The sequence below is a fragment of the Protopterus annectens genome, chromosome 5.part0 (genome assembly GCF_019279795.1).
Source record: "Protopterus annectens isolate FY-2018-M chromosome 5.part0, PAN1.0, whole genome shotgun sequence".
NCBI lineage: Eukaryota > Metazoa > Chordata > Ceratodontiformes > Protopteridae > Protopterus > Protopterus annectens.
This window is the reverse complement of record NC_056735.1, coordinates 1137561185-1137586333: the sequence shown is the minus strand read 5'-3', so window position 1 is coordinate 1137586333 and position 25149 is coordinate 1137561185. Positions and strand designations below refer to the sequence as shown.

Sequence of the window (25149 nt, the reverse complement as noted above, 5' to 3'; positions counted from 1 at the left end):
AAAATATATATATATATATATATAAATAAACTGCAATATATGTAAATGCAACATAAACTTTACCTTCATCTAAAAGCAAATACACCACAAAGGCTGTAGAATATAGTGAAGGAAAAATAAGTTATAGAAAAGGGGGATGGCGGGTGGGTAACTCGGACTGCAACAGTGAATACACTCGAACATCTACATTTATGGTAAATGTACACAACTGAACTATCTTCTTCATGTTTCACTGTTGCAGTCATTACATTTGGGTATAATCCCAAAGCTATACATGGGAGGATGGAACTAAATAGCATTAGGAGAGGCTATAAGGCTCTGCAGAACTGCAGTGACAAAGCCTGCCCTGGATTTGGAGAAGAGAGGCAAGTGATAATGCTTTGTGAAGGTATGAACCGAGCTCCAAGTAGCAGCTTCTAGAATGTCTTTGGTTGGAACTCCTCTGAAAAAGGCTGCTGAGGTAGAGGCAGCCCTAGAGGAATGCAACCCGATTCCCTTGGGCACAGGTTTGCCATGTTGCAAGTAGCAGAAACTAATGCAGTGGCTTATACACTTAGAAATAGTCTGCTTTGATATAGCCTTCCCCTCTGATCCTGAAGCACATGCCACCAGTAGTTGCTCAGACTTTCTTAGAGATTTGGTCCTGTTTAAGTAGAATATTAGTTGTCTGTGTACATCCAATGAATGCAGAATCTGCTCCCCCTTAATGTGTTGATTTGTGTAAAATGTTGGCAGGTGAATAGTTTGGTTAAGAGCCACACTGGATACCACCTTAGGCATAAAGGAAGGATTGGTCCTGAGGGACACCCTGTCCGGGTAAAATGTAATAAAAGGCTCCACAGCCATGAGAGCCTGTAGTTCTGAAACCCTTCTTGCTGAAGTGATTGCCAAAAGGAAAGCTGGTTTCCAAGATAAAAATTTTATAACTGCAATACCTGCTGGTTCTAAAGGAGGCAGGGTGAGTTTTTCCAGCACAGAGTTGGTGATCTTCTGGAAGACCTTAAATTTTTGGCCCCTCTAAGATACTGTTTTAGCAGAGGATGAGAAAAGATGAGAGGCTCTGTGTTGTAATGAGCCGAGATGGCACAGGCATGGATTTTTATTGAAGAAAAAGATAGGCCCTTGTCAAGCATCTCAGTCAAGTATTGTAAAATCTGAGGGATGTTTGGTTTTGCTGTGTCTGTTCCTTGTGCTTGGTTCCAAGCACATAATCTCTTCCATTTATCAGCATAAGATTTTCTAGTACTAGGCCTTCTGGCTTCCAAAATGACGTCCATCACAGATTTACTGAGGGGTGTTGTTTGAATAATTAAATGATAAGTCATGCTGCAAGGTTCAGAGTTTGGAGCTGAGTGTGCAGAATTTGATTGTTCTGCTGAGACAATAGATGAGGTATTTGAGGCAAGTACCAAGGAGGGAGTTGAGACATATTCCTTAGAATTGGGTACCAGTGCTGGCGAGGCCAGTCCGGAGTAATTAGGATCATTTTTGTTTTTTCCTGTTTGACCTTTAGTAAGACCTTGGAGAGAAGAGGCAGAGGGGGAAAGGCAAAGACGGATAGGTTTATCCAACTGAAGGATAGGGCATCCACTTTCCATGCTTGTCTGTGATAAGTCCTTGTGCAGAATTTGTCCAGTTGATAATTTTGGGGAGAGGCAAATAGATCTATGTCTGGGCTCCCCCATTTCTGTGTTACCATGTTGAAGATTTGTGGATCCAGTTTTCACTCATGCGGGTCCACAAGATTTCTGCTTAGGTCTTCTGCCAGAGTATTTTGTTTTCCTGGCAGGAATTGAGCTTGAACATGTACTTGGTAAGTCAAGGCTGTGTTCCACAATGCCATGGCTAGTCTGCAAAGGGGGTAGGAATGTGAACCCCCTGCTTGTTTATGTACGACATAACCGTGGTGTTGTCTGCTTTTATCAGTAGTTGTGCTGGATGAAGTAAGTCCTTCAAAGGCTGTCAGAGCATTCTGAACAGCTAGTATCTCTTTCATGTTGATATGCAGCTGCATTTGTTTTGGCCTCCATATGCCCTGAATGCATCTCCCCGCCAGGTGGGCCCCCCAAGCATAGTCTGATGCATCTGTAGTTAGGGTTTGGGTGGCAGAGAGTAGAGCAAATGACAGTCCCTTGTTTTGGTGACATGTCTCTGCCCACCAAAGAAACTCCTGTTGTAGGCAGGGGATGAGAGGAATCATTGTTTCCAGACTGTGACGATGTTGACTCCATAAACTTTTTAGGCACCAATGAAGTTTTCTCATATGCAGTCTTGCATATGGAATTAGTAGAATGCAGAATGCCATGAACCCCAAAGCCTGCATTATTTGTCTTGCAGATAACTGTTTTTTTGTTGCCATCTGTTTGAAGTATGTTGTCAGTTGCCTTTGTTTATCTGGCGTAAGGTAAGCCATCTGGGCAGTTGTATTCAAGCTTGCACCCAGGAATGTATTTATTTGACAGGGTACCAGTTGTGATTTCTTTTCGTTTATTGTGTACCCTAGGCATGTTAGAAGCCTTTTTACAAACGCCAGATGTTGAAGAAGAATGTCCTTGTTCTCTGTTTGAATGAGACAGTCGTACAGGTAAGGATACATTTGTATGCTTCTTTGTCTGCAAAATGCAATTACTGGTGCCAGGCACTTTATAAACGCCCTGGGTGCAGTAGATAAGCCAAAGGGCAGTGCAGAGAATTGGTAATGCAAAAAACCTGCCTTGAAGCGGAGGTGTCTTCTGCACGATTCCCTTATTGGGATATGCAGGTATGCCTCAAGTCTAGAGTCACTAACCAAGCGTTCCTGCCCAGCATAGGCAGCAACTGTTGTAAAGTCAGCATTTTGAATTTTGGAATGTCCAGGAAGGTGTTCAAAATCGATAAGTCCAGTATTGGACGCCAGCCATTGCCTTTTCTGGGTACCAGGAACAGTCTTGAATAAAAAACTTGTCCTTTTTCCTGTTCTGGTACTTGCTGAATAGCCCCCATATCCATGAGGGACGTAACTTGCTTCTGAGCCTCTGCCCATTGATTTTGTGGCAGATCTGGCCAACCGTTTGGAACTGGCAAAGTATGGAAATGAAATCTGTACCCCTGGGATACTATGTTTAATACCCACTTGTCCTGGGTAATTAACTGCCAATTTTGAGCATGAAGTGCTAATTTTCCCCCCAAGGGGGCTGCCAAAAGATAAGTGCTTGGTGAAGGTAGAGGGAAGTCATTGAGACTGCTTACTGTAGGGCTGTGCTTTGTTTCCTCCAGATTTGGAGGTGGAGGCACCCCATTGCTTTGATCTGTAAGAACCCTGAGATTGGTATCTAGAACTTTTTGAATGCCTGGATTTACCTTGAGAGGCTCTGTTGGACAAATGAAAGGACAAATTTTTAGTAGGCCAGTGCCGACTGAACCTGGGTGGCTGCACTTGTAAGAAATATTTTACAGTTTGCATAGATTTAGCTTTGTCTTCCATTTTCTTTAAAACCTCTTCTGCCTTATTACCAAACAGAGTATCATGCTGTAAAGGGGCATCCAATAATTTAGCTTTAACATAGATTAGGCAGATTTTGATCCTTGAGCCAGGCATGCGTTCTAATCACAGATCCAGTAACTGCGGCCCTGCAAGAGGCCTTCAAGGAATCAAAACCACATTGCAAAATATGCTTTCCCACCTGTTCTGCTGCATGCAATAATTCCTGTAACTATTTTCCACACAATCAGAAATCAACATCATTTTCTGTTTCAATAAGCCCATGACATGTTGCTGATATTTAAGCATATGAAACTGGCAGTTTAAGGCCCTAATTGCCAAGGTTGCAGACATATAAACCTTCTTTCCCCATCTATCCAGCGCCCTGGAATCTTTATCAAAGGGGGTAGGATTTTTGGCTGTAGAGGCCTTTACACCTTTGAGACCCTGTGAGATAGTCTCAGGATCAGCAGCAGGCTTTTTGAATATAAATTTGTGGGAGTCAGGAACCCTGTAATATCTGTCTGGCTTACTAGGAGCCGGAGGTAGGGAATCAGGAGCCATGCTTGATTCCGAAAACACATCACCAACAATGTCTAATACTGGAGGTATAGCCAAAGGCCTATGCTGAGGAAGGAGAAGGAAATCCCCAAGCCTTTTTTTTTTTTTGATTCAGAGAAATCCTGACTCTCCCAATGAAAATGTTCCCTTAAAGTATGCAAGGTTTCACCAAAAGAATAATCCTCAGGAGGAGATGCAGATGGGATGGATTCTTCTGCATCTGAATCCAAGAGGAATCCGAAGAAATGGAAACCTGATCTAAAAAGATTCATAATCAGTGTCTTGCCTAGGCCTCTTAGCAGGGGGGGGGGGGGTTGGGAACCCCTGATCAAGGTAATTAAGTCCTCAGCCATTTTGATCATCTGTTTTTTAGGCATAGGGGCCTGACCACATGGCTCATGCATTGTTTTTTTAGACTTAGAAGATGTTTTTGATCTTGTTTTTGAAGCTGGCGTACTTTTATATAAAAATGTTGAGGCCTGAAAACACCCTTGGAAGCCAGTGCCTGCACAGCGGCTTCAGACCCATCCAAAGGAGAGACATCCGCGGGTTCAATACTCTGAGAATCTCACGGCATACCGGACTCCACATGGGTCTCGGTAGAGGCCTGCGACTCAAAAGTATCAGTATCAGGGGCTGCGAAAGCACCTCACTGAGTACTGGCGAATTGGCGACTGACTTAGGAGAAACTTCGTCGTTGGTTTTGGACCTCGGTCTGTCTCTGTCTTTTTCTTTGCGTTATTTGTGAACTCCGGTAGTCGGATTGCTAACCGACGACATTTCAGGGTAATTAAATCTGGATCCAAAATATTTTGAAGCAAAAATATACCAACACTTAATAGTGCGTTGGTTAAATCTAGCACAAAACCGACAGCAAGGCACATTATGATCTGGGCCTAGGCAAGGAATACAGTACAAATGAAAATCCTTATGAGGTATTTGCTTCCCACAAGAAATGCAATTATTAACTTTTACTGACATCGGTAAGGAGCAAGAAAAAGTTTCCCCAACAGGGTACTTAGGTTTAGTTTAAGACTTCGGTTCTGAAACTCGAATGTGAAAATTTCAGGAGTCGGCCGACCGGCACTTGCAAACTGCTTCTGGCACCGCGCGGCAAGAAAGACTGAATAAAATGGCATTGGCTGCATGTATTATACCCCTGACGACCTGACATCATGGAAGAGGAGACAGCAACCGACGCAGGATCCAAGACTTTGTTATTCAGGCCGACTGAGGGCAACCTGCCAGCAGATTACCCCAAATGTAATGCTGCAACAGTGAAACACGAATAACATCACTATTTTACATTTTTGGGCTGGAAAAGTATATTAAATACAATTTTCCAGAGAAAAACTAGTCTTCAGCTGTTTTAACAACTTTTAAACTGTCAGGAAAAAAGTATGCTCCCTTTTAAAAGTACAGTTAAATCTCATAACAGTCTGTTAAAATGTAAACTTCTCGTAGAAGAATAATTTTCTATCCCGGAAAATACAATAAAAAGTACAGTAGTATAAAATTTTAGCATAACAGTAGATGCTCTTTTCTTCACTGCTGCAGTACTCTTTACATATGGATAGCCCAACATCTGGTCAGCCTACCAAAGTCTTTAGACTTTATAGGTGTCATACATCACACACATGCTCCCCACTTAAGGCTTAAATCATAAATGTGATGGATGGTCGCAAACACTTGGAACTGATTTGCCTCAGAGGAAAATACCCTTGGGGACAAGAGCGTACATGCACATCTAAAAGGAAAATGATGGAAGGAAAGAGGAAGGAACTGCCCCTCAGTCAGGAGGACAACAAAAGCACAGGGACAAGAGCTAGGAAAGAGGGAGATGGAGGGAGGTAATGAATACTGCAATAGTGAACAGAAGGACATCCACTGTTATGGTAAGATTTTACACAACTGTACTATGTCCTTCCATACCACTGCTGTACTCATCCAATATAAGGAATAGTGCAACAGTGGTATGGAAGGACATCCACTGTTATGGTAAGATTTTACACAACTGTACTATGTCCTTCCATCCCACTGTTGTACTCTTTCAATATAAGGAATAGTGCAACAGCCAAAATGGCAGCTGGGAGGAAGGCACAGAGGAGCTCTTTACAAACCTATGCAGACTAGCTCTGGCAAAACCTTCTCTGGCCCTGGAAATAACGTCCAGTTTAGAAAGCTTAGCGAAAACATGAACAGAGGATCTAGTAGCAGCCTCAAGGATGAGATTGATGTCCAAACCTTTGAAAAATACACCAGAGGAGGCAACCGGCCTATTAAAATGTGCATTTACAGAAGAAAGACGTTTGCCATGAAAGGAATAAGAAAAGGAAATGGTCTTAAATATCCAGGAGGAGATGGTTTGCTTGGAGACAAACCCAAAGTCCTAGGATAAAAGAAACAAAAAGGTATTCAGACTTGTGAATTGCCTTTGTTTTATCCAAATTATACCAGAGCTGTCTATGCAGATCCAAGGTATAAAGAACCTTCTCAGAGGCAGACTGTAGAGAAGCAAAAAAGGAAGGAATGTGACTAGACTGATTAACTGTTGACCTCAAAGCAAGAAGCCAAAGGAGAATCCAATGACAGACGGGCAGAAATAACTAACAAATGCATCTTTACTGAAGAATAGTCCAAGCCAGACTGGAGCCACTCACACAAATTGGACAGAACCAGGGGATCCCAGTGAAAAGGATCCTGGTTATGAGCATGGCACCAGGCATTTGGACATATGACTTTCTGATTGCAAATGTTCTTGCCTCCTGTGCAACCCTGAGCACATAATCAGAAATTAGTTACCTGACTAAAAGGAATCAAAACACTATCACCCACAGTGTCAGTTGAAGTGAGGCTGGATGAGTGACTCCTTGTCCTGTGTAGGGAGGTCCAACCAGTGAGGTAACGTGTGATGATTGCCACTGCCCAGTTGCATTAAGAGGGGGCACCAGTGTTGTATTGGCCAAAGGGGAGTCACTAACAAGATCTTTGGGGAGACCAACTGAATCTTCTGTATGAATCTTGCAAGTAGAGGAATGGGACTAAGGCATAGGGAAACAGCCCCTTGCAAGGAAAAGAAAGGGTGTCCCATCTTCCATGCTAGATTGCATGGCTCTTTGGAACAGAAACAAAGGAGCAGTCAGCTCAGACGGGAGGCAAAAAGATGTAACCGAGGAATACCCCACCAATGGACTACGTCCAGAAACACATCTCTGTGAAGCATCCACTCATGAGCCTGTGTTTTGGACCTGCTCAAGGTGTCTGCCACTAAACAGTGCTCCAAGGGAATATACACTGCAAGAAGAGTTAACTGATAATTGAAAGCCAGATCCCAGGCATGAAGAGAAGACTTTGTGCTCCCCTGCTTGTTGCCATACCATATCACTGTTGTGTTAACAGCTCATGTAAACCTTCAGAGGGCCCGGAGACAGCATAGAGTGAAAGGTCTGGAGGGCCAGAATTAGAGCTGTTATCTCTTTGATATTGATATGGTCTGACCTTTGATGGGGGGGGGTCAAAGACTTTGGACTTTCAGATGACCACAGGAAGCCCCCCACCCCATGTCTGGCATGTCAGTGAATAGTTTTTGAGAAGGAACCAGAGGCTGAAAGAGCAGACTTGGGTTGAGGAGAAAATAGCTCAATCCACCATATGAAGTCACATTTTAGACAAGGAAGGAGAGACGCACTGAAATCCAGTGGGTGGCAATGCCGAAGCCAAACTGATTTGAGGTACCATTGAAGCGTTCACATGTGCAGTCTGGCAAGAGGGAACTTTGGAATAGAATAGGCCATAAATCCCAGGGCTCAAAGAAACTCACTGGCTGAAATAGCAGGAAGAGAAGAGGAAGAAGACACTCAAAGACAGAACTTTTGTAGGTGGAAGAGAGACTAACATTGGTACTGTCTGAACCCAGCAACCCAAATACACATGGTCCTCAGAGGGAGTCAGGACAGACTTTTGAAAGTTGAGGTCCTGTAACAGGTGACTGGACAAAGGCACCTGAAGCAACAGGTCATCTAGATAAGGAAAAATCTGAATGCCTTAGAGCCTGCAAAAGGCAATCACAGGAGCTAGGCATTTTGTGAATATGCTTGGGGCAACAGAGATGCCAAAGGGCAAAGCAGAAAACTGAAAACAGGAGGAGGAAACAGAGAAACATGAAAACTTCCTGAAAAGAAGATGAATAAGAATATGAAGGATAGCATCCTTCAAATCCAGGGGTATAGAAAAGCTTGGGGTAGAATAAGAGGAAACAGGGTTTGAACAGTTATTGAGCAAGGAGAGATCCAGAATAGTTCTCTAAGTGCCCTCCTTTTGAGGGGACCCAAAACATCCTGGAGTAAAAGACACTTTCCTACTGAGGAGGGGGGACAGGTTGAATAGTTCCCTGATCCAATAGGTACCAAAGAATCGCTGAAAAATGAGGACATTGTTCCACAGCAGGTTGGGGAATCCCTGAAAAAGGAGGGAGAGACTTGCACACCATGAAGTAACCCTGATGGATGAAAGACAGAAACCCAAGAATCTGAAGTAATGATATGCCAGTTTGGAAGACAACAGGACAGTCAAACGGACAAGGGAACATGGCCAAGGGATCAAAGAGAAGCTGGCTTGTCTGATAAAGAATAATATATTAATAGTTCATGGCTTAGTACCAAGCTAATTGCCCTTGCGAGCCATTTTAAGCATAGCCAATTATCCCTTGTGAGACTCAAACCTTGCACCTTGTGTTTGTAAGGCAAACACCTTAGCCATTAAGCCACCCCCCAACCTAAAGTAGGCTTCTGAGCCACAGCAGTGTGAACAGACTTAGGAGGAGCTCGCTGACCACCCTTCCTGCTTCTGGTGGTCTGACAAGGCTGCCCGTGAACTAAAGCAGATGTAATAGGATAGTTTCTTTGGAACATAAGGATAAGGGATACAAAAATATGTTTATGATGCTGGAAGGCTTCACCTTTTTCCTGAAGAGACAAACATATCATCAGCATCAGTCCCAAAAAGATTTTTTTATACAAAGGAGCATCCAGCAACTTGGCCTTAATATCTTCAGGTAAGGACAGCAGGCAAAGGCAAGAATAATGGCTCATGACAGACCCAAAGGCAGCAGCTCTGAAAGATGCAACAGCAACATCATAGCTACACCTGCTAGAGTGATGAGCCACCCAAAAGATAGAACCTAAAAGAGATAGAGCAGAAGATTTTGCTTCTGAATCAAGGAGATTGGAAATAATCTGACAAGTTTGTGCAATCAAGGCCAGAACATATCTAGTCATGTTGGTCTGATAATTGATGGCCCAAAAGGATAAAGCAGAAGCAGTATAACCCTTCTTAATTCTATCCATTGCCCTACTATCTTTATCTGAAAGCAAAACCTTGAAAGAGAGCAAAGGTTTAGAAGACTTGTCAGAGGAGAGTGACACCACAGCAGGGTCAGCAGAAGGACATTTAAATAAAAATGGACAATCCTCAGGAACCTTAAAGAACCTGTCAGGTTATTTTGGAGCAGGAGGCTGAGAATCAAGAGACTTACAGGCAGCTATAAAGGTGTCTAAAAAGGCAGCCAAGGAGGAACTCCAGATGGTTTAGGAGTATCCACCTGAAGCAGCTTATAATGCCTTTTCTGGATATAACACATTTGACAAGAGTTCCACTTAAAGTATTCAATCACTCTAGCTATGGTGTTTCCAAAAGACAATTCCTCAAAAGGAGACTCAGGGTGTACAGACTCTTCTTCATCAAAACCATAAGTTAAAGGCAAAGACATCTGGGAAGAGTAGGAAAGGGACTCATCATCAGACTCTGAACCTTAATCTGTAGAATCAGGTTCTCTAGCTTGTTTGGAAGGAGTAGAAGTCCAAGGGGGGAGTAATCACAGAAACTCCTTGGGGAGGCCTCAGGGGCCATTAAGGCATTGAACAGGCCCTGAGTAAACTCTGCAAATTCCCTTGGAGGACCCTTAGGGCATATTCAAGTATGCTTAGTCTTCTACTTTTTGTTAGTAGGGATATCAACCCTAACAAACACTAGAAGTTCTGACCCTTGATGACATTCAGTAAAAGTATCTGGAACCGCTTACCTGATCAGAATCTGTGGAATCCCTCTAGGGCTCTAAGAGACGATCCACTGCAGTTCACCCTCAATTTCTGGAGCAGATGCCTGCAAAGATTTGGAGGATGTGTGAAAAGAAGCATCTATACCAGCCTTCAACAGGGTCATGGCACAAGAATCAGACAGACATTGGACAGCCTACAGAGCTTTCACCCACTTCAAGAAATGTCCATTGGAGGCTGTTCAACCAAAGAATCCGGCCAAGATTTCTTGGCCTTCTTGCTTAAGAGGACCTCAGGTTAGGAGGTTCCGCCTTACTTTGGGCTTACAGCTTAAGCCTCTGGTTCTCAAGATAGACGGCCATGGAAGACAAATGACTTCTAAGAGTCTAGGGTATTAACACTTTGCAAATGCTACAGGACACATGGTCGTAGGAAGCAACCAGACAAAAAAGACACTGTTCATGATGATCCATATGGGGAATATGCCTCCCACACTGACACTTCCCTTCGTAAATGACATGAACTCCAGATGGCCAGTGTAACAAGACCAAAGAAAAAAGAAAAAAAAAACAATGGGGAACTTATCTGATGGCTAGGTATTCAGCACAGCAAAAGGGTTTACAGACCGCTGAGCAATCATGACATTCGGACTGGCAGCAAAGAAGTTCTGGGTAACTATGTCCGTATGTCACCTTTACAGGGAGAATAAGTGTGACATATGGCATGCATACAAGATCTAAATACTTTGGTATACTGGCCGGACGTTGGGCTATCCTTGGCAGGAGATCTCTACAGTGAAAAATACTGCAACAGTACTATAGAAAGACATTTCCATCAACAGGTAAAACAAACAGGATGTAGTAAAGAGCATTTTGAAATTGACTGCAACACTAAAACCACAGAAAAATGCACATTTAAAGCTGCCTGCAAGGAACCCTATCTTCCTTATTGTGTCACAGGTTGTTAACTCTCCGTTCCCCCACCATGCAGCTATACACTGAAACTAATTGTTTACAGCATGAAGCAAAATCTCCAAATTGTATAATGACTGCAGTAAGAAGCTACACAATGGAATTGGTTATTTGCATTTACAAGTAAAATCAAAATGACATAGAATTTTAAAATTATAACTGAACCCTTACGTCTCCTACAAAAAATTGTGCCATTATGTGACATTCCCTGTTTAAATGAGAAAATAAAAAAAATAACACAAGAAAATGGCAGTTAAACAGGTAAAATTCCTACAGACTTGGCATGCATTTTTGTTGGACCTTAACCTTAAATCTGTCCTTAGGCCGTTTAACCCAAAGTCAATACTTCTTCCAACAAATAAAAAAAAAAAAAAATACCTCCTCCCACAAATGATACAGTTCCACCATAACACAGTGAACTGGGGCCTCCATTTTAAAAGGAAAACCTTGCAGCATTTAAGAAAAATGGGGCAATTCTAACATTCCATTGAAGGCGAACTGCCGAGGTACCAAGACAGAGATGATGGATTAAAACTGCTTTTGCTGCTTTACCCTCTGACTGCTTATTTTGTGGTGTATCTTTGCAATTCTAACATAGCATGCAATATTCCTGTATGATACCATTTATTTTTGTTGACTTTCAACTCCAAGCTTGTCCACAGGCCACTTAATCCACATCATCAGTGACTTCCACAAGTGATGTAGTTTCCACATCTTGTGGAATAAAACAGCCATGGATCTAGAAGGTCTTCAATACTATATTTTCAATGGAGACCATGAAGTTTTTTTTCTTTTCTCTGTCTTAACGCACTCACAAAATTGTGCAAAGCACTAAATACAGTCCAAGCATTTCTTCTGACTTAATTATAGACACTCCCAGTAAGTGTAGATGACTTCATGCTGTGAATTATTTCCATAAGTGGGCAAATTCACCCTCTTAAAGCCACAAAAAGTTGTCCTTCAAAGACAGAAAACCAATCCCCTCATCTTCACCAACCAAATCAGCTCATCTGAGTTTGCACAACTACTCAAACCCCTGTATCTGGTGCAGACAAAGATGCATTTGCTCTGAACTAAAAGAATTACTACAGATCTAACATACATAAGTGATAGCAGTAAAAAGGGACAAGAGATGCCACCCACTATTACTGGCACTTAAAATATTAGTATGGCCCTAAATGAAATACACTGCTTGCAGCAAAATATTCACAAAAACAGTAACAAAAAAACTTCAAATATGTTTTATTACACACTCTCTGAAAACTTACCTGCCTCAGTATAAAGGAGTGTGCCAGTATCTTGAACTTTTTCAGTTATAGAACAGTCATCACTAGATTCATTATCTGAATACGTACTGGGATCATGAAGGTAAGACGCATTTCTACCAAACCTAAATAAATATAAGCACAGACGCAAAGAATTTTAAAAACATACACGGTTTAATGCACATAGGCTACCCATTCTTCACTACTTGCAATGCTGCGTTTTTAATTAGTGAACTTTAAACTATAAGTATTATACTGGCAAAATTAAACTTTAAGCATTACACCAGCAAATAAATGCTATATAAAGGACTAAAACCTAAGGTAATAGGTAAAACTAGAAAAGGAATTCACCTCAATTTGCAATTTGACTTGCGTAGCATACACAAACCCTAAGAACCTCATGGTCTAGTGAAGCCCTGCTTTGCTTCCCCATCCTGCCCCCAATACCATACACCCCTAGTGGTGCTAAATTTATAGTATTATAACCACACCCCTACTCTTTTAGAACCAATTAGCAATAACTGAGTAATTATAAAGGCACTCCCTACTCATCTTATTTCACCTTCTTCTAACAATACCCAGAGCACCACCTACTATCTATACAATGGTGCAGCTGCTCTCATCACGCAAATTAATGCTGAAGTATGCTATAATACCTCTCTTGCTTATCCCCTACATACTTACTGCCTATGAACATCAGGTCTATTTTGGTTTTCATTACCCAAGAAGCCAAACTAACACACTGACTGTAACAAATATGTTAAATCACTTGAGAAATCACTTCATGTCTAACCACTCACACATACACCACCACCTACCCATTAGAACAAAATATATCAATCCAAAACCCAAAAAATACCAAAATCTAATTATAAAATTTTTGAAGTTGTCCATTGAATCTCAATAGAACCTCACAATGGATGGCGACATTCACCCAAATCCTGCCCCATCCTCGAACAATGGCTCTAGCCCCAGTACTACCTCTCCCCTAAACACTCAAACATTAAACAAACCTCCTAACTCACTCCTGGTTAGCCATCTAAACATTAGAAGCATAAATAATAAGGTTCACCATCTTCATGCCCTACTACATTACCTTTCCCCAGGTATTATATGTCTCACTGAAACCTGGCTAAAACCATCCACTTCAGACAATGAAGTTATACCACCAAGGTACAACATATTTAGGCTTGACCGTACTGCTGTGCTTTATAAAACCTCACTAGAGATGTCCAATGTCGCCCCACTATCATTACAAGTTGACAAGGCCGAAATCATTATAACTAAGCTAATTATCAATAAAAATAAAAGCATATACATTGTCTGTGTCTATAGTCCCCCAGGTAATAACATAAAAATCTTAGATATACTATGTTGGCTGTCAAATAACTATCCCCAAGAAACCATTGTTCTTAGAGACTAACATAGACTGCTACTCCTGTTCCTCTGAACCCCTGTATATCATGTCAATCTTTACAGATTCACACAGGTCATATCTTCCCCCACTAGGATAACTAAACCCAACAATAAAGAAACTACTTTAGACTGGATACTTATCAATAATCATCCCCACATGTACAAAGCAGGAACTCTACCTGACGATATAAGTGAGCCATCCCTAACTAACCTGCTTATAAAACAATTAGGAACAAGAAAAATTTTAACCTCACTAATTTCCAAAATGAACTTAAACAGTGTAATTGGTCAGTTATAAAACTCTCCCACTAGAAGTAGCTGTAAAATACTTTTATAGCAAATTCCTAGCCACTTTAGACACCCACATACCAGCATGCTCTATCAGAACTACAACAAAAGTTGCCCCGTGGCTTTCAGCAGAAACCAGACAAAAAAATTTCACTTAGAAATAAGGCCTGGGCCACTTGGCGAACCATTAAAGCCCTTACTGATCAACTTAGATATAGGCAGCTAAGAAACGAGACAAAAAAATCTGTTATGACTGACAAAAAGAAACTATTATTGCCACCTACAACAGAAACACAGAAATAAGCCCCAACAATTTTGGGAAGGCATAAATAAACTTCTCCACCCAGGACAATCCACCACCCCTACCCCCTCAACTTCTAATGACAAACCTCCAGCTGAGGTTGCCAATACCTTCAATAGCTTCTTTACAGAAACTATTCAGCATCTAGCTAGCCAACTATCCCACAGCTGCCCATATCCAATTACTACAACATCCAGTGCCCAAATTACCTTTAACTTTCAACCAGTCCCAACATCATTTATCAGAAAACTAAATTAAAAAATTAAAACCAACTATGTTATCTGCAGATCTACTCCTGTCAGAGTATTTACAAAAAGCAGCCAGTGCTGTAGCATACCCAATATCCATCTTGATCAACAGAACCATAACTGAAGCTTCCATCCCCTCCATCTGGAAGATATGCCATGTTATCCCACTCCATAAAGGAGGCAGCTCAACTGAGCTCTCAAATTACAGACCCATAGCTATCCTGTCTCCTCTAGCCAAAATTATGGAACAATGTATACATAGACAACTCCTGAACCATCTTATCATTAACAAGCTCCCGATAAACTCTCAACATGGGTTTAGACCACACCATAGTACCTCCACTGCCCTTCTCTCCTTCACTAACGTCATAAATCAAAACCGAAATTATAATAATAAACTTTCCTCAGACATTTTTTTAAACCTTTCCAAGGCCTTCAACATGGTAAACCACAAGCTACTTATACAAATACCGAAATCCATTTCCCTAGACACGTAAGCTATCCAATGGTTCCAATCATACCTGAATGGTAGGCAACAGGCAAGTCCTATGGAAGGATAACCTATCTACCCTTTTACCTATCACTCTAGGAGTCCCTCAGGGCTCCATCATAGGACCTTTTTTATTTTCTATATTTATTAACGATCTGCACAAAGTAATCCTGGACGCTACCTGTATTCAATACGCGGATGACTCAATTCTTATATGCTCAGCCACATCCCCAAGAGAGCTGCAGTCTATATCCCAAAATGATTTTAATACAGTTGAAAACTGGCTTCTTAATCGCGGTTTCATGTTAAATCCCAACAAAATTAAGTTGCTGCTGTTCTCTCCATCTCAAAGGTCTACCAGACCAACCTTCACCATAAAATCTAATAACGGCACCATTATTTTTTCCAGATCCCTCAACCAAGCTCATAGGTGTAATAGTTGACAATAACATTACGTTTGGCTTGCATATTAACCATACGATTAAAACAGTTAATAAAAAACTTGGTTCTTTCTACAAGATCAAACCCTTACTAACTCCCCTAGCTAGGACTGTTATCGCCGCACTCAGCTACATTCTTCCCTACTCTATGCCTCCCCCTTATTCACAAACTTGATTAAAACTGACTTGAACAAATACGCTAGCTGCTATAATCACATTGCCAGATTTGCCACTGGTACAGCCTATAGAACCCACCACTGTCTCAACCTTAATCAACTTGGGTGGCTTGAACTACCTAACCTACTTAAGGTCAACCAACTAGTTTGTTGCCCATAAGACTCTCTACAAGCCCAAACACACTCCTGTTCTTAAAAGCCTTATCATCCCCTACCAGAACCTCAGGTCTCTCCGATCTGCCAACAAAATGTTAGTTTACACTTACAAATCTAAAAACTCAGCTGGGGAGCCTCTGTTCGCCAACTTTGTTGGCAAAACATGGAACTCACTTCCTACTGACCTAACATCTGAGCCCTCATTACCCCAATTTAAGAAAAATCTTATACAACTCTTTAAAACACGATGGCTATGTCCTTGCTTTACCCCTGACTAACGTCCACCCCCTCAAATGTGCACCTTTTGAGGACTTCTTGCCTCTAAGTGACTATATCTTAGTTATTTGGTTAATAATCCAGTAGCTCTGTATTAAATTGTGGAACCAAGTGATGTTATATCCTTTTAAAGAATGTCAGTCTGTATGGAAATTGTAAAAAGTTATATATATGATAAAGTTTTTGTAGTATGTATGTAGTGTATAGTATGAAGCTTTTCTCCCCGGGCCTCCACTGAAAATGGACATGTATCCAGCTGGACCATCCCGGACAACAAATGTAAAATAAAAATAAAATAAATAAACATTATACTTTATCTTTTTATGTCACTCATTGCATTCACAGTGCATCCATATGCTGCAAGTTAAAGAGAGAGTACCTAAAACATGTCGTCACAAGTTCACGAAATCAGTACCATTAAAGACCCATTCATCATCTCTCTGAAAAACCCTCAGTAGAATACACAGCCAAGTATCAAAAGCAAGTTGTTGCTGTCAGACCAGTGGCAAAGAAGGCTAAGCCCTACGACCCAGACAACCTGGGTTCTATTAGCAGCCCAGATAACTAAATGTATTAACAGGGATAGGTTGTGCCTAACCTGAGAGGGAGGCGTCTACCACATGGCAATGTCTGCTGTTCAGGTGCTGAGAAACAGAAGGCCAAGGACATAAAAGCAGAAGCCAGGACAGCGAAGGGCACACACTGACTGCCCAAGCCAATAATGGTACCTCCTCTGTTCCACATATGAAGGCATGTGCATTCATGGATGTGGTGGGTGTGGGGCAGTCCCTGCAATGAAAAAGTTGCAAGTGCCTTTAAAGATGCTTTCATAATAAGAAGTCCCTGCAGTGTTAGTAAAACTATTTATTAACCACCTAACATGGAGGTTTAAGAGAATGAACAGAGGAGAACATTATGGAATCCAGAGGTGAGAAGGAATCACCTGGACTGTAAGAGCTGGAACTATGACCTAGTTGAGGCCTACAGGCTGGGAATATTATAAAAAAGCAGCCTTTTTCCTGCGCAGGCTGTGTGGACTGAAAATAGTTGATGCAGAGTAAACGAAGGTACTGTTTCTTTTTCATTCTGAACTGCAAAGCCAAGTGCGAATCTATTATTTGTTGTGATAAACTTGTGTTTTATATTTATTTACCGCTTTTGTTAACTAGGGTAGTCAGATTAGGCTGTGATAGTCCGTTTTCAGCAGAAAGAAACCTGGGTAGAAAAGCTACAGTTACAAAATAGGCAATTTTACACAACAGAGGAAAATGTAAAGCTTAAAATTACAATATGTACAGACAATAACTGAAAGGCAGCTATAGTACAGAAAATCTACATTCAGTAATATATACATTCATAATATGTTAATACACGACAAACTGGTATACACATTGAGATATAAAATGTCAACTAAGAACATTTATAAACACTGGGTGCAGGAGAATGAGAGAAAGTGTGTGAGATATTGAGCAGTAAGTAGACAGGAGGTGAGGAATATGCAAGTAGTGTATATATATATATATATATATATATATATATATATATATATATGTGTGTGTGTGTGTGTATGTATATATATATATATATATATATATATATATATATATATATATATATATATATACATATATACACACACACATATACATATTTGTTAGCTGATAGAGATGAATAAAGTTGTAGTGAAGTATGAGATGGGATTTTGCTGGAATGAAAAAATTGCCCAACTCTGAGTAGAGGCAGTAAAAATTGGCAGTTAAGGGCAATGGGGTAGAAGACAGTACGTGACTTGTATTGAGAATTACTTTGCTGAAGTGTATAAGAGTAATCTGGTTCCTATGAAATCTAAGGTCTGAGTTGGCTGAAGGAAGGATTTCTTGAGATTGATAGAAATTCCCAGATGAGAGGCCAAGTGAAGGAAGTAATTCCTGGCTGAACAGAGTAGATGCCTGTTGGGGGCGGTCAGGAGCCAGTCATGTAGGTACGGAAAGACCTGTATCCCCTCAGGTGGGCCGCTACAACTGCCATCACTTTGGTGAACACCATGGGGGCTGTGGTGAGACCAAAGGGAAGGAGACCCTGAACTGATAGTGACTGGCTCCCAGCCGGAAGTGGAGAAACCTCCTGGATCGTCTGTCCATTAAAATGTGGTAGTACGCATCCTTGAGGTCTACAGAGCACATCCAGTCATTCTCCTGTAGGAGTGGGAGAATGGATTGAATGGTGCTCATCCAGAATTTTTCTTTTGCGACCGCTAGGTTCAGAAGGGACAGGTTGAGGATTGGTCTTAAGTCCCCCGTCTTTTTTGGCACCAAAAAGAACCTGGAGTAGAAGCCTGATCCAGACTGGTCTTGGGGGGCAGGCTGGATTGCTCTTTTTTCTAGCAGCTGCTTTATTTCTGTGGCTGCTGCCTCCCTTCGATTGGGTGGGACATCAGAGAGGCTCCGGGGTCTGAGAGGACGATTCAGAAAAGGGATAGTGTAACCTCTGGATATGATTTGAAGCACCCAGCGATCCGTTGTGATGGACTCCCAACTGCTAGGTGCCTTGAGAAGTGCCCCCCCCCCCCGACTGCCTCCAGAGTGGAGCAGTTGGGTAACCCCTCAGGGTTGCTGCATGGGCTGATCCAAAAAGGGTTCTCTCAACCCGAAATTCTTCGGACCCCCTCTGCCTCTGGGCCGGCGTCCACCCTGTCCTCCTCTGCCTCTGAAGGACAAGGGGTCCGGAGCGAAACGGGACTGCTGAGACTTCCGGAACCACATCTTCTTTTGTCCCCTTTGGTTCCTGGAGAAGGACCTTTGGGGAGCCGAGAAGCGGATTCCGACGGCAGACGTCTTCCCATCTTTCTCGCTCTGGACCAGCGTGTCGCGGACGGTCTTGCCAAACAGTGAAGAGCTGTCAAAAGGGGCATTTGCGAAGGACGCCTTGAAGGGTTCCGCAAAGTTGCAGAGGCGGAGCCAGGCATGCCGCTGTAAGACAATTTCTACTCCACTAGCTCTAGCAGCTCCTTCCATGGCATGGGAAAGGAGACGCATAGAAGTATTCGAAATGGACTGGAATAATGGAATACTTTCTTATCCTCAGCCAACATGGACTCTGGGGGCGATCCTGCATATTCCTGGAGTCGTATGACATGTGCCATGTAGTTCAGCGACCTTACAGAGAAGGTGGCTGAAGCAAACATCTGCTTCCCTATGCGGTCCATCGTCCGAGACTCCTTGTCGGGTGGGCCAGTTCCTTCTTGGTGGCAGCCGCCACCAACATGGCATCTATTGGAGCACCCTTGCTCCAAACCATCCTGTCTGTGGGTGGGCTAAGAATTTTGTCAGGTCTCTTTGGTATGGGCTCCACAGTGTCCGGTTCCTTCCATGCCCTGGTAGTAATCAGATCTACCAGGGGATCGGCTGGAGGGGACACCCAAGGGGTAGATGGGCCTGCGTCAAACGCCTCCAGAAACGCGGACTCATCGGAGGAAGACTTTTGGGCTGACCACCCCCCCTCTAATACGAAGCATTTCCATAATGTCTACGAAGGAGACATCCACGGGAGGGTGACCTTGGGGAAACTTCCCCTTCCTCTAAGTCAGTGTCCTCTGTCAGGGACTCAGGTGAGTCCAAGTGCCTCCTCTTGCACTTACTTTTGTGAGGAACGTCCTCGAGGGGGCTGTCCGAGGATGCCTCACCAACAACGTCCTGTTCCTCTAAGGAAACCATCTTGGACGTAGGCGCAGGCTGTCCCTGGGGCCGGGTGATGGAAGGTAGGCCCATCTGAGAGGGAGTGGTGGGTGGAACTGCAGCAGGAGCCTGGGGCGAGTCCCTTGACAAATCCCTCTCCACAACATCGAACGCCGAAGGAGAACTGCTCTAAGCTCCAAGAGCAGCCCCTTCGGATCCGAGGTGCGGACCGGAGCTGGCGCCGATGCATTCGGATTCGAAGGGCCAGTGTGCTCCGACCGAGACGGAGCCAAAGACACACTAACACCTCCAGATCCGAAGCTCAGCTCACGGCTCCGAGAGCTCGGATCCGAAAACGGACCCAATAAGCTCGAGGGTACGGTCGGAGCCGAAGAAGGGAGTACTATCTCCACCGAGCCTCCCCCGGCTCCGATGCTGCCTGGATCCGACGGCTCCGAACCCCGGAAGTGGGTCAGAGAAGGAGCAATCGGGGCAAAAAAGGGGGGGGGGAGGCAGGATCACTCCCATCTGCAGTTGGGCCTGGAGAAACCTACGCATCATCCGGTCCATATCTACATCTGACAAGCTTCTTGCAGACCTTGACGAGGCCACTGAGACAGGCCTGGAGTGACGCCTCGAAGACTTCGAAGGTGACCGGGTCTCCTCCTCCTCCGGCCCCAGAGAAAAACAGGGAGAATGGAGCCGGGAAGGAGAAGGCCCTGAGGCCCTAGAAGAGACTAGCTGCTTCGCTGGCGGAGCCGAAGAGGAAGCTTTGGCTCGCCGCTTGTGGTGCCTGTCCTTTTTCCTCTCCATCCTAGATTCCCTCTCCTCCTGAGCCTTGGTGGGAGGGTGAGTCCCGGCCAGGGGAGTAGGGATGGCGGCTGGAACTGCTGCGGTAGCAGCCGGTGCCGCCGAGGGAGAAGAGGACGAAGCAGAGTCCGGGGGCAGAAGTCCAGCCAGAATCAGCTTCGACCTCCTATCCCTCAAAGCCCTGGGGTTAAAGGCTGCACAAATCATGCAGCCCAAAGAAAGGTGGTCAACCCCAAGGCAGATAACACACAGAGTGTGGCCATCCGCTGGGGATAGCTTATGGCCACACTCGGTGCATTTAGAGAAGAAAGTTTTGGGGGCCAAGGCCATAATTGTAACAAGGGCCTAACCCAAACACACCTTCACACACACAGGAAGAGGGAGACTAGTAAACAGAGAAAAAAATAAAGATTTACCACAAAAACTTGGCTAAAACAACTACAAAAGGGAACAACACTCACTCGCTAACAGTTAAATTAAAACTTGGTAAAAAAACAGAGGAAATTTTCTTCAAAAACTCACGAAACCCAACGCCTGGAACTCATTCTAGTTGCTTTAATAAGCCGCGGCAAATGAGATCTGAGGACTGAGGAGGATGGCAGGGGGTTATGTGTAAGAGGGAGGAGCTTGGAGCTCGGATCTTAGCTGAATAAAGCTGCCGGCTCGGATCCGATACCCACAGGTTGATGAACAAATGAAGTTAACTACTTCAGATGCTCTTTTTTGACATTTTTGGTTAAAAAGTGTTTTCTGTGAGTCCAGTTTTTCTGAAAGCTTGTTGTATATGAATATTGAAATTGAGGTGATCATCAATAATAGCACCGCATACACAAGTTCAATAGGACTGTTTGAAGAGGTGATGGGTTTAAAAATGTTAAGGAGTATGTGGCCCATTGTGGAACTCGAACTGAGATGGGGAAGAATGGTGATGGCTCTTTAGGCCATTTTGCCACATGTAACCCATTAGAAAAATCGCTTTAGAACCAGGAGAGGAAAGGGGAATAAAGTCCTAGTGAAGATAGCTTACAAATAACAATCTGATGGGATTTAGTGTCAAACACCTTAGATAAGTCAAGCAGTACAGAGGAAACAAAGTTTCGACTGTCTGTGGAGATTGATAAAACGAGTGAGATTAAGCTGTGGTAGTGGTGTGGTGTAGCCTGAAGCTGGGTTAGACACAGGAAAGGATATTGTTATCAAGTGTTTGAGAAGTTGAGATTGTATATACTTTGGAGGATTACTGATAGTACAGAAAGAAGGGCTATAGGGTAGTAATTACAGAATTCAGTGGAGTGATGGAGTGACTTTTTCCAGATAATAAGTACATAGTTTTCACGGAGAGATCCACTTATGAGGTTAGACATAGAGAATGCCAACAAGTTGGCAGCCATGCTAATGTGTAGTGAAGGAAGATTTTCAGCAGCAAGTGAAGTGTTTTTTAGCTTCTAAAGTAATTTTTTCAAGTTAGAGATGGGAAATGGGTAGATGTGGAAGATAGAAATTTTAGAGTATAGTTTTGTGGGGATGCAAAGAGGGGTATGTGGATGGTTGTTTACAAGAGAGGTGACTGAAGGTTTGACGTATGAGTTGAGACGGGTAGAAATAAGTTTGCTGGCAGAAGGGGTTGGGTGGCCTGAATTTAATAAATTGTTAATGGAGGAACAGAAATGTTTGTGGTTTTTAGTGTGGGTATCCTAGATTGAGGTGTAGTGAGATCAGATTGATTTTTTGATGTGGTTGCAAAGCTCACTTAAGTTTTTTTTTTTTTTTTTTTTTATTGGTTAAAGTGGGGACAGGAAATGATTGTAATTGCTGTAATAAACAAGAGAGAGCAGCAGGGACAGCTTCTAATCACACTCTGTAGCTAAAGGTTGGAATTCTTAACCCTTGTCATTAGATCCAACGCAAACCATCTTGTCTTCAAACTCGCACTAAAATAATTCTTAGCGAAGTCTTGGCTATGAGGGTTGCACTCCAGGGTGAAGTCTTACCCACCATAATACTCTTCCGCTCACCGTTCATGTCATGCTTCTAGTCTTCAAAAATTCAAAGGAAAAGAGATTGTTAAATGTTTTTCTGCTATTTATTATCTCCACTATTTATTATCTCCACTATGCTTTCATGACAAAAAATAAGTATAACAGTTATTCTGAAGTTTTCTTGCATGTTGCGTCTCTTCCATTTATTTGTATTTTATAATTCATGAATAATTGTATTACTTTTTGCTTACTGTTGTATCTAGACCTTTTCTCAATGGGTCTCCACTGAAAATGGATACTTTGGGCCTAGACAAACTATTCTGGTAAACAAATGTCAATAAATAAAATAAAATAAAATAAATTGGTCTCCTTTGTGTTATTATGAAGTCAAGATTTCCAGGCTTTATCTTTGGCTCTAATAACCCTTTTTCTCTTTTTTTTTTTAAACAAAAAACACTTTACTGAATTATCAGTTTTGGCATAGCCAATCATACATTTATATCTATGAAAACAAACCATAGGCTCATAGGTAGGTACAAAGCTATCGGCCCAAGGGCCTACGTAAGCCTAGCCAACAAGATTCCCTGGCTTGCACCACCCAAGAAAGTTATTTTCCTGTGCCACTGTCGAGCAGAAACACAGAAGTGATCCCCGGGGTGTATTTCCTATTTCCCATCCACTCATCAAGATTTTTCTTGAAGAGTGCTAATGAAGAACTTTGCTTGACATAGATGGGTAGCCTGTTCCAGAGTATGGGAAGTCTCTGGGACAGGAATCTATCCCTCCAGCATGTCCTGTTTTTTGTGGTGACCAGGTTTAGGTCCCTACAGCCTGTAGCTCAGAGGGATTGGGATTTCTTTAGGTGTAGCATGTCCAACAGCTCTGGGTTTGACATAGCTTTATATGTTAGGCAGAGATCACCTTGGAGTAGGCGATATTTAGGGGAACAATGACCATACTGATATATTTTCAATTGCAAACATTATGCATCACTTAAAATTTATATAGTCATTGCCAGTCAATTACATAGCTCATTCAACTCCCGTCTTCTCTTAAACCTCACTCCACTTGCAAAACATTATTCTGCATGTACTGTTCCCACAATTTCCATTTTTTCTATGTACTTTGCTCATACACTTTCATAAAGATCCTATTTCCAGTTATTTTATCTCTGTTACTATATTCTTTAGCTCTACAACAGCAAGTTTAGACTATGATTTTCATTTTCTTGTTATTACTTTTTTGGCAGCCACCATAATTAATCTCATTGAGGCCATAGTATGTCTAGGCAATTCCAATTCTGTATCACAGCTCAAAAAATCTGTTCCCTGGTTACACCAATTTGCGCCCCAGTATTTTTGACGGAGCAGTCTGCAGGGGATTTTTAGATTCTACCAAAACATTACACTCCCAAAATATATTTTCTTAATTAACTCTTTCCTCTCCATCACACCTTCAACAGTTGCAATCTACCTGTGGAAAAATTCCTTGGAGTCTGCATAAGTATTTCTATATTCAAAACGAACACTTCCAAGCAAAGATCCTAAACCTTCTACACTTTGTTGCATATTTAGGAACCATACATGTATCCTCCCATTATTTTGTTGTGAATTGCTTATCTAATCAATGTTCCCAATCCTTTCCAACCTCCTCTGATTGATTCCTATAGTCACAATGCAATACTTTATATATGGCCTACTACTTGCTCCTTTTTTTAACACCAGCTTCTGTTATAGATTCTACTAAAGACTACCAGTGATGGTCTTTCGCTTAGGATCCACCTATTTCTTTCTCTTAAGCTATACTCTATCAATCCTTGATAGGGAAGTGGGACTTCCTTGATGGCTAAACATTGAGTAACAGCTTAATTCTAGCTCTCCCAGTGTGAAAATAGAAACTCAGTAGAGAAAACCAGTGGACTTCAATTTCTGGGTAAATTGCAGTAACTTGCCAGGAAAAAAAGAAATAAAGAAGAGCTGAAAGAAAATCAGCTACAAAGGCTGTAAAAAACAAAACACCGACTGTGAAGAGTACTGCAGCTATTCAGCAAAATGCAGTGCACGCTCCAGACATGAATTCCAGTAACCTACTGGAAAGTATAAGACAACTGCACACAAACCTGATTAAAATAAATGAAACACTGATGGGAGTATATCAACTCAAATAACAAAAGGTTGGAAAAAAAGTTAGAAGCTTTAAATACAGTGGATATAAAATGTATACACACTCCTGTTAAAATGCCAGGTTTTTGTGATATAAAAAAATGAGACCACAATAAATCATTTCAAAACTTTTCTCACCTTTAATGTGACCTATAACTTGCACAATTCAATTGAAAAACAAACAAATTTGTTGGGGGAAAAATATAAAAAATAAAAAAATGTACAATAAGCTGGTTACACAAATGTGCACACCCTCAAACTAATACTTTGTTGAAGCACTTTTTGATTTAATTACAGCATTCAGTCTTCTTGGGTAGGAGCCTATCAGCATGGCACATCTTGACTTGGCAATATTTGCCCACTCTTCCTTGCAAAACGCTCCAAATCTGTCAGATTGCAAGGGCATCTCTTGTGCACAGCCCA

General features: G+C 42.3%; 1 protein-coding gene across 1 annotated transcript in view; it reads right to left on the bottom strand.

Annotated features, from left to right (window-relative positions):
• The window catches only part of CCDC138 (coiled-coil domain containing 138), a 1743291-nt gene that overhangs the window by 1270122 nt on the left and 448020 nt on the right, over positions 1–25149 (bottom strand). Inside the window, exon 4 of the mRNA XM_044070994.1 lies at positions 12314–12435. Coding sequence (XP_043926929.1) covers positions 12314–12435 — 122 coding nt within the window. The remainder of the gene's footprint in view (positions 1–12313; positions 12436–25149) is intronic.